The following is a 10,697-nucleotide window of genomic DNA, read 5'->3' on the forward strand; positions in this document are numbered from 1 at the left end:
GTAATTGAATACTGTAACTGAATGGCATAGGCAACATGTAAAATAACACATAACAATGACATAACTGAAAATAATAACTACCATGGAAAATAATAACTGCCAATGATCAACTGCATATCATGAGCAGTAAGAAAATTAATACTTGATATAACAACAACTTCAATAATGTTATAATTTAAAATATTAAAAATGTTCTTTTACTGATACTGTATTCAGCTTTTAAAATATTTTAATGTCATGTAACATGAAAAGATCGCTTTCACAAAATAATAGACGTTTCTTTTATAACAAGATTTTGGGTCGTTTTCATTTTCTTTGGTGTCATTTACATGCAAACATGAACACACACTGCTAACGATAGGAAAAACATAGTAATATCACGAATACAGACATCTACATTTCTGTAAATTCGTGACGTTCATAATTATGCGTCTCACGTATTACACAGTTCTTTCGTAATGTCCACAGTGCTTGAAACACAGTCTGAATAGAAATCCTTTTCTTTCTTCCATCAACAATATATAAGAAGCGACAGTCGTTAAAATCAACATAATACTAACAGAATGAAGAACAAAGCTCTTCTCGCTGCTTTTATTTTTCTGGCCTTCTGTATTTGTTACAGTAGGTCACAGACAACCTCACTACTCTTTCATTTACTTTATTACGGTAAGTATGAATCAGCTTTGTGTTCTTCTAATGATAGTCTATGTTGATTAGATAGATTTATGACCATACTTAAAATAAATTTTATCATATGTAAAAAGGTACCCAGAAATATTTCGAAGAGACAGTTGTCGTAAAAATTCTCAAGCTAAGTTTATGATTACAGAATGATAAATTTAGTGTTTATAGTTCTTGTTGTTAATATACACGGAACTTTAAAGGTGTAAATTTCTTTCTGTTAAGAACTGTAGTGGTTACACACTGTGCAGTTCTGTTATTAATATCCACGATGTTTTGACAGTTTACAATCCTTGTTAATTACTGCCACGTTTATAGAATGATAGTTCTGTTGCTATATCAATATTGTTTTTACAGTGCATAGTTCTGTTGTTAATATCTTTGGTGGTTTACGATTTACAATTCTTGTTATTAATAACCTATACTTCTACAGTCAGTTATAAATTATTGATTAGTCTAATAAGAAGTGATGAACGATTATATTAGGATTTAGACCAGATTACAACCACCTATTATTCACAGTGTAGTGTTCTATTGTTAGTATTCGTTGTGTTTTTTAGTTCCTTCTAAGTAATTGATTGGTGTAATAAAACACTTTTGATGAATTCACTTGGAGTTAGCCTCCACTACAACCATCTTCTTGAAGTTATCCAACCAGAAGCTGTTTGTAAAAAGTAATTTTTATTGCTGTGATGCAGTTACAAACACCATTCAAAATGTATTAAAGTTACTGCTATTTACTTGTGAGAACGCTGCATGGTTTATCTATAAGCAAGAAGTACAGTTCGTTTACTTATACAAAATAAGTATATTTGTTAACTATATGACAACAATAGATAGATCTGAGAGTAGAATAATATTTTATCTTTACCCAACTTATTCCATTACTATACTCACACAGGTGCTTTAACACTGTAAACTTTAAACCTCAGGACTTATTTCTACAATTCTTATTTTACCAAGTTCGATGAAATGGATTCTTGAATTGCAATACTAACGTAAGTCTGTTGTCATGAACGTTTGAAACGTAATTATTTAGCCCTTCACAATTTATGATAAAGAATTTTTTTACAAGTGTTTTCGAATAATGTGTTATTAATTAAGATAACCGAAAATAACAACAAAAAATGTTGATCAAGGTAAGATTTCGGGTATCAGAAGGTGAATATGAAAAAACAGAACAAAATGAAGTATAGAATATATAGAAAAATGGAAAACGCATGTATGAGAGATCAAGATAAAATACTCATATAACAATAATACTCATATCAGTTTTTTTCTTTTGGACTTTCTTGAAACTTCTGGTGCTACTATTTTAATGAAGAACAGTGATATTCATCGTCACATTATAACGCCCAACTGCTACAAGGGCGAACATGATCGGTATGACGGGGATTCGAACCTGCCATTAAAAAAAACTCTCACAGAATAATATTTTTGTGAGAAATTATATTAATAATTCAACCAGTTTTGCAAAACAAAGAGAACAGAAATGTTACAAGAAACATCTAAATCTCTTATATTAATTGTTATACTAAATTACCTTTTTTGATAAAGCATGGTTTTGACGTAATAATATGTAGACCTTTCCATCACAGATACCATTTTAGTAACCCTCAAAGGATCCGTGTCCAACACTTCAATGTCTTTCCTTAGGTAAGGAGCACAACACACTGTATGTGACCTAACCAGTGACCTATACAATAAAATTATAACCTCTTTAGATTTTATTCTTTCAGCATTTCTGTTGATATAACATAAAATCATATTTTCTTTCCCACTGAGAACAGCACACTGTTTGGATGGCTTAAGATACTTACCAATCATTAGACACAAAATCCTTTTCTTTCATGACACTTTTAACATTATTTCCATCCAAATTATTCTTATAATTAAAACTATAATGTTTCAAATATATTATCTTGCATTTATCAAGATTAAAACCCATCTATGATTTGCCCACCGCTAGTACAGCGGTATGTCTCCGGATTTACAATGCAACAATCAGGAGTTCAATTTTCCTCGATGGGCCCAGCAGATAGTCCACTGTGGCTTTGCTATAAAAAAAACAAACATCTATGATTTATTGGACCAATTTACTAAATAACCTAAATTCTTTTATAAATCAGTAACACCCTCTCCAAACCCGATAACACTCAACACATTAATATCATGTGTAACTTTAAGTCCTTTGTCTGTGTCTTTAATGTTTATCAAAAGGAGCAATGATCCTAAGATTGAGTCTTGAGATATATCACTTGGAATATTAATCCAGTTTGACTGAAGTCTTTTAATAACAACTCTTTGCCGCTCTTTTATGCAATTCCATAATTTATCCCCCACATTTATAGAGAAACGTTTTCTGACAAGCCTTCAACGTGTCACTTCGTCAAATGCTTTCTGTACATCCAGAGAAGCCAAATCAACACATTTACCCTAATACACGTATGCTGTGTAAAATTCAAACATAGAATTCTACCTATTTAAACCATGTCTCACTGTCAACTGTCAGGGTGTGAACGGCAATGGTTATGGCGAAAGTGTGCTTGGAATACTATGATCATTCATTCATCTAATACACGAAAAATTTTAAAGGGCTAACTAAAGAAGGTAATGTTTAAAAATATTAGGCCTAGCACTAATACTTTGTCAAAAAGTATAATTAAAAATGTACACTGTTTCAGGTCGGTATGCTACGAAAGAAGCCATAATGAAGGGTTACGAATGTCTTCTGAACAATTCGTCTGTGACTGAAGTAAGTATTACATTACTATTTTTATTTGTTTAACACAGCGGTAAAGAATGTTATTTCGACTGATAATCATAATATTAGAGATGTGTTAGACACGCGTAAAATTCGTTTAGGTTGGTTTCTTATGACTTTTGAGCGAAGCTACTCAATGGCTACCCTCGCTGCGCGTTCTTTATATAGCAGTGACAGATTTTATTTATACTGTATCATGCATGTTCTGATAATATATGTATTGCATCATGCACGTAGTGATGATATTTGTGCAATATTGTACTTCTAGTTGCTATCGCAGAACTTGGGAGCTTCTGTTGTGATTATTCTTGTGTATTCTTTATTTCTCATACATTTTTGAACGTATTAAGAAAGATTGTATTAATACGGTATTATTGAAAATTATTATACGTAATTTCTTAATGTACAAAACTCGTTTAAATATTTTACGAATTCATTCTTTAGCTCGATCGTAAAGTGGTAATTATCCTTAACATACAACAGTTAGTTCTGTATTAGTGTCTTATACAGACATGTTTGAGTAAAAAGAAATGTGAAAATAGATTATATCCAGAACTATTTTATCAAAGAAATATAGGTTCTTTTCTTCTTGCAAAATATCAATTGTATAACATTTTTTACGTTTGTTGCAAATCTCTTACAACTTAATATAACTGTAGCAAATAAGTCATCATTTGTTGTTAGTGACACTGTTTATTTCTGTCAAAACGTCAGAGAAACGTTATAGAACTATGTCAGAACCAGTCTGCCCCCGGGTTTATCAAATGTAGAATTTCTGAACAAATTCTATAACAACTTAGCTACCAGATACCAGGTAAATCTCTTCATAAGAATTAACAGAATATTTTCAAGATAATGTTTACCCAAGCATTACCAGTTTGTTTTAAGAATATTTTTCAAAATAATTTCAATTTTTATTTTGCTGAATATACGTTCTAGTAATACGCTGTTTGTTTATTCCCCACAGTCGTTTTCAAGCACTGTTAAAAAAATTTTCAAGAGGAAACATGATAGTACATTTGGATGAATAGTACATTATGCATGTTTGCGCTAACAAAACAACAACAAAGATAATACGATAGTACCGTTTGTTTCGTTTGTGGTTTTTATAAGTACAAAGCGTTTCTTGTGGCGCAAGTTGTCCGATGAACGTTATTTTTAATCTTGTGAAATAAAGGTACATAACTCAAATTATACTAACAAACTCAGTTTCGATGAACTTAGATTAACAAAGCTAGGTGAATGATAGCAAATATCGGTCAGGGAATTTTTTATAGAACTCTAACTTTAAAAACGTACTGGTATAGTTTAAACTCTAATTCATTCACCTTTATAACATTTTATTCCAAACGAAAATTGGTGGCTATTTAGCGTTAAAGGTAATTCAGAATTTTATTTTGCAAAAGTAGATCGTACAATGATTTTTTGTTACTGATTATAGTGTAGAAGTATATGTTAACATAAATAAACTTATGATAAAAAATGTTTAATGTAACCGTTTAAAAAAAGAAAACAAATGTTACCCTTTTTTTTGAATTTTATTTCAGTTTGATATTTGTGTAGAGAAATATTCGGTAAGTGCTGTAATTTATTTTTATGTTACTTAAATCATTAAAGACGTGTAAACAGAAAAGTTCATAATAATATTTCATAATCTATGGTATGTAAGAATGGATTAATGATTTAACTCTGTTTATAATTAAAAATTGTTTCTAATTGAATTTTATATGTCAGGTTGAAACTTCGTGCTCAGTGTAATGGTTTCCGTAACATGTTAAACGTATTTCCGTATCAAGTGAATTATATAAATCAATATGAATTTTAAACGTAAATTGAATAGTTTCGACAAAATGTAATTCCATTTTTTATACAGCACACAGAGAGAATTTTTGGTCCAACTTTATACATCGTAAGTTTATTTTATTATGTATATATATATATTATTACGATGAATTACGTTAAGTAAAACAAAATGTCACTTTATTACAACCAAAAACAAGCCAAAACAAAAAATAATCCTGCTATTATTAACTATTGACTTTGAAATATAATAAACATATCAAAATAAATCACATAATAAGGGTAATTATTATATTTTATTATTATTTTTGTACTAAATATAACTAAATAACCTCTAAAATTTATTGGAACAGTTTTTATGCAAAATTAAACTTTATTAATTTTATTTCGTTCTGTCTTATAGATTTTCTTCTGTAAAATTTAACATATTTATATATATAATCGTTTTTTTAATAATGTCTACACTTGACATAGCAATGTAAATGTAAGTGTTCACGATTGTTGTTTTTGTTTCTACAAGTGATTTAAATTTCTTTTAACAAATATTTATTAATTCTTTAATACAGAACTGTTTAGAGCACTTTATTCCGGCTTCGAGATATATGGTAAGAAACAATTGTATAATTCAGATCTAATAATTGTATTATTGTTTATTTTATGGTTAAGAAATGTTGTGAAGTTTACTGTAGTAAAAGCGAAAGTGTTCTTTATAAACAAAGTGCAAATACTTACTTGTTTTATTTGAATTAAACTACCGTGGGTCGGCGACTAATTGGGGTTCTTTTTTTTCACTCTTTGTATTTCCAGGTTAGCGGAATGAATGAATAACACAGCTATTCTTTCACGAAGAAAACAAAGAAAAACTTCCATGTTTTTGTCAACTTTTAATGTCTTCTGTTCTAATTAGTAAAAAATAAACCAAGAAATAACAATCTTTTTATTTTTTCTTCCTATATTATTAATCACATGTTGCTTTTCTTACATTTGTTTATCTCTTTAATTATCCAATAAATTATGTTAGCATCTTTAATGTTCTTATTTTTCGTGTGTTTTGTTTAACTGACAGAGTGGAAATGAAAACCCTTTGATATTCGTGTGATTTGGTGTATTGTTTTATGTTGCACCTAAGAGAAGGTGGTACAGAGATACAATTTCTTATGTTTTTACGATGCATTTTCTATTTTTTAAAATACTTAAAATTAAATTAATATTTATTTACATTTAAATCAGTATTTGTTTAACTTGTAACAATATTAGTAATGAAATTTTGAAAGACTCGTAAAGGGCGTTCTTCAGCATGAAGTTTGTGTGTCAGTAACATGAAACCATTATTGGTTTGTTCTTTATTGAAAAAACAAACAAACTGTATTTAGAATCGTGGAATTTGGTGTATTGTTTTATGTTACATTTAAGAAAAAGAGAAACAGAGATACAGTGGTGGTTATTGTGGCTAAGAAAGCAACATATTATTATCAGCATAAGACTTTTCATGCTTTCATATTTATTTATAATTAAACTCGTGTAAATTAAATAATTTATTGAAAGACTTGCTTGTAATATAAAAATATGGATATCATTTGAACTTCTAGAACACATCGAAATAATTTACATAAGATATTTAGTTTATTTTTGACGGGATAAATTTTAATAACAGTAAAAACTGAAGTAATGAATGATCCCAGTGATTCTTGCTATCTATTGTTATTGCTATCTGTGTTATGATTGGTCAGATAGTTATAGAAACAAAAATAGTTTAAATCAAGAGATGGTGCGAAAAGTGACAAAAAGTAACATTGCTGTTTTCTTTCGCCCCCCGCTAGTACAGCGGTATGTCTCCGGATTTACAACGCTAAAATAAAGGGTTCGATTCCTCTCGGTGGGCTGAGCAGATAACCCGATGGGGCTCTGCTATAAGAAAAACACCGTTTATTTTTCATTGCTACATAACTGGTGTAAGGTTTTTACCGATTAACATGTAAAATAGTTTAACTTTCTAACTGACAAATACGTCTCCACGACTTCCCACATTATTGAAATGATAAGTCGGTCAAGGCTGTTATTGAGCACATGTGACTTTTAGCGCTCTGTCTACCACGGATATCGAAAAAAGGTTTTTAGAAGTATAAGTCCGCAGACTTATATAAAGGCAAGAGTATGTATATGTTCGTTTTTATTTGTGTGTCTGCATATCCGCTGGGCCACTGGAGGGACTAAATGGAACTACTAAAATTGTGGTTCACTTTGGTCGTAAATTGACTCGATTTACAGTAACCAGAGCTCGAATGTGGCCTAGAGCTGAACATACTTGAAGCTTATAGAAAAATTGACTATTAAAGTTCATCAAAACGTCCAAGCTGATTTCCATAGTAAAGAGTAAATATAAAAAACGTATAATTATTCCATTCTTTGTTTGTACAGGTAAACCTAACCCTATATACTGGTGCAATACTTATTAGTAATAGTCTGTGTGTTCACATACACATAAAACCAGTATTAGGTATTGTGACAAAACTTTTCTTTCTTGTAGGTTTCAAAGCGTAAAACTACACAAGAGGCTATCCATAATCTTCTCAAACCTGGTATAATAACTTCAGTTTTAGCACAATAAGCCCCACACTTAATGCTGAGCCACTACGGGCTGCAAATTTGAAGCCTGATCCTTTTATATGACAGAGTAAGAACACGTTATCTAAAGTTCGAAAGTCAGTAAAATATAAAATCTATCTAATATGTGAATATGTGTGTATTTAAAATATAAATTTATTAATAATTCAAAAATAAGTCCAACATTATTTACATTACTGCTTACTTCAGAATCCTGTATAATGTCTTGAGATATGTAGCTTGTTGTAGAAGTTTTGTTTCTATTAATATTAATGAAACAATCTCATTAGTTTCTGTAAACATGAACATCAAACGCCAGTTTTAATAAACCCATTTCAAAAAATGGAACCGTTAGCTGTGTAAATTGGCACGAGTTTTTGGATAGGGGCTCTCCTCCCTACGCGTTTCGGAATACTTGTTGAAATACGTAGCTTTGAGTTATTGTATTCTTCGTATAGATCCTCTAGTTGATTTTAAAATACGCATGTCGTAATCCTTTGTTCTTCTGTTTCAAAACAACTATTGTAAAGCTTCTCCACTCAGAGTTAAAACCAACAGAAAAAAGATCGCCAGTTTTGTAATATGTGAGTGCAGTTTGGTGAATGAAGATGTCACATGTTTGTTTACATGAGTTTTCTCTCCCTATTTCAAACTTTACTCTGTACTTTATTTCCTGAATGTGGAAACTGGTTTATACTTAACTAATTGTCAGTGTACTTAATACCACATCTGTAGGGTTACCTATAACTGGCTGCCAGTGTACCTGAGAACCAAACCTTCAAGCTTTTCTTTCATATTATTACTAATACATCGCAAATCATTTCTGTTTAAATGCTGAAAGCCTTTTTGTTTGATTTGATTTGTTTTTAGAGCAACTTCGCATCGACCAATCTGCTGGATACACTGAAGGTAATCGAACCCTGAATTTAACTTTAAGTCCAGACTTACCGCTGTCCCACCGATCACACAATTCTGATAGCAGCAATTTCTTCTAGAATGTTCATAGCAAAGAAAATTAAATCTATGAACGCAACTCTAATTGTACCGACATCAATTTTTATTTGAGTACTCCCGATACTGGTAACAACGGGGCTAACCACTCGCACACAACTGTGAGAATTTATTTACTGTGAGTCTGTACTGACAAAGTTCTTGTGGTCTTGTTTGACAAAACATTACCGAGTTTCTGACAACTGGTGCTTGAACACGGGAAAGAATAGAAATTATAGCTTTTAATTACATCTTAAATATTCACAAATAAACCTGTAATACGAAACTAAAGTGCTGAGATTAGATTTCGCGAGCGTTTTCGAAAGAGAGAAATAAAAATTGAATGTTTTCGTGCTTTATTTTTTATATTACGTTCGTTCAAATTTTCTTTCTCAAATTATTTTTAGTGGATATAATACACGCAGTAAATGATGGGAGTTTAATAAAACATCATTAGAGACAAAAATGACACCTACTGTTATTCCATAAGAAACCAATATATTTGTGTGGTTGAACATTTTATTTCTAATCTCTATTGCTGTCCTTCACATTTTTTCCCTGTATAATGTCGTTATTATTTCTTTCGCAGAAACCTTTATTGAAAAACAATTTTAAGTTTTTTCAGACACAGTGAATAGAAAAAGTCGTTCTTTATATCCAATGGTATTGTTTTACAGAAAATCTACATAATATGCTATCTGCACCTTGTCCAATGGGGAGGAAAAAACCCATAATTTTAGCGTCATTAACCCTGAAGTTTACAGCTGAACAAATCGTATAATTAAAAGTTATTTTTATTTTTAATAATGATAAAAAGGTATTCTGAAAAACTTCAGAATGTTTCTTTCAATAAACGTGTTCTCCTGTCCCAGTCTCTTCTCATGACTGTTTACATTCATTTATTCCGTTCAGTTATGACGTTAAAGATTATCTAGCCAGTTTTTTATGTACAATTTTAAACGAACCAAATTTAACCCTAACTCCTGTACTAGCCCATCGCTAACTCAATTAATTTGTTTGTACCACAGTAAGGTTTAATAGTATAGTTTAATCAAGGTCGAACAGCACGTGTCGTGTATTTGCATAACTCGAGTGGGTAGCCGCAAGTAGTTATGTGTAAACAGAAAATCGTTTTTTTCTTTTATTTTCTCTCTCTCTGTGTCTCTCTCTCAAGGGGAACGTACTGGTTTCTATTTCATACTGTGTCGCAACACCGATACAATCGCTCATTTCCCATTCTTAATCCCATACAACGGTTTATTTATTTTCACCGACATATAGCAGGAAAGAAAATTAAAATTACAATACATTGAGTAAATAGACATTTTATAGTAAAATGACAAATAATGACACCTTTTTTTATTTTACAGGTGCTGAAATTTGGAGAAATCACACTTCTGGTTTGTTTCCATTCTTCCCCACGCTGGATGGATAAAAATTTGCTCAGAATGGGATAATCAGCCGAAAATACCTGAATCAAAGTGAAACATAAGAAATTCTAGAGATACAATGGCAATAATGCACTAAAAGACAAACATACGAAGGAAAGAAAGGAGTCTTAGTAATAACATCTTATTTGCTCAATTATGATCAACATATCACATGAAATAAAAAAAACAAACTAGTCGATCCTTTACAAGAGGAGTACAGCCATGTGCTGTAAAAATGGTAGGTTCCATTGGATACGGTTGAAATGGTTTGAAACACAAATCATTGTGTTAGGTTGAACAGAAATAAACGTTGATTTTGAACTGCGAAGACAGCAAAAGTATCAACCAGTGTTGTAAAACATGCTTTAAACAAAGTAAGCATTATTTGCTTCAACACACTTTTGCCAACATGTAACGATGCTGCTTAC

The 10,697-nt window shown here is 30.8% G+C and overlaps 1 protein-coding gene across 5 annotated transcripts; it reads left to right on the forward strand.

Annotated features, from left to right (window-relative positions):
• The first annotated feature begins 466 nt into the window (after positions 1-466).
• On the forward strand, positions 467-10,368 carry LOC143243678 (uncharacterized). Of its 5 annotated transcripts, none has more exons than XM_076487310.1 (6): positions 467-666; positions 3,366-3,436; positions 4,993-5,019; positions 5,319-5,354; positions 5,812-5,850; positions 10,210-10,368. In XM_076487310.1, the coding sequence occupies exons 1-6, from the start codon at positions 564-566 to the stop codon at positions 10,294-10,296; spliced, it is 363 nt and encodes a 120-aa protein (XP_076343425.1). In that variant the 5' UTR covers positions 467-563; the 3' UTR covers positions 10,297-10,368. The 5 variants fall into 5 exon arrangements, with proteins under 5 accessions (XP_076343425.1, XP_076343429.1, XP_076343426.1 ...); XM_076487314.1 differs by lacking the exon at positions 10,210-10,368 and adding an exon at positions 6,053-6,275; XM_076487311.1 differs by lacking the exon at positions 4,993-5,019.
• Positions 10,369-10,697: the final 329 nt, after the last annotated feature.

This window comes from Tachypleus tridentatus, unplaced genomic scaffold, assembly GCF_004210375.1.
Source record: "Tachypleus tridentatus isolate NWPU-2018 unplaced genomic scaffold, ASM421037v1 tig00002413_pilon, whole genome shotgun sequence".
NCBI classification, from domain to species: domain Eukaryota; kingdom Metazoa; phylum Arthropoda; class Merostomata; order Xiphosura; family Limulidae; genus Tachypleus; species Tachypleus tridentatus.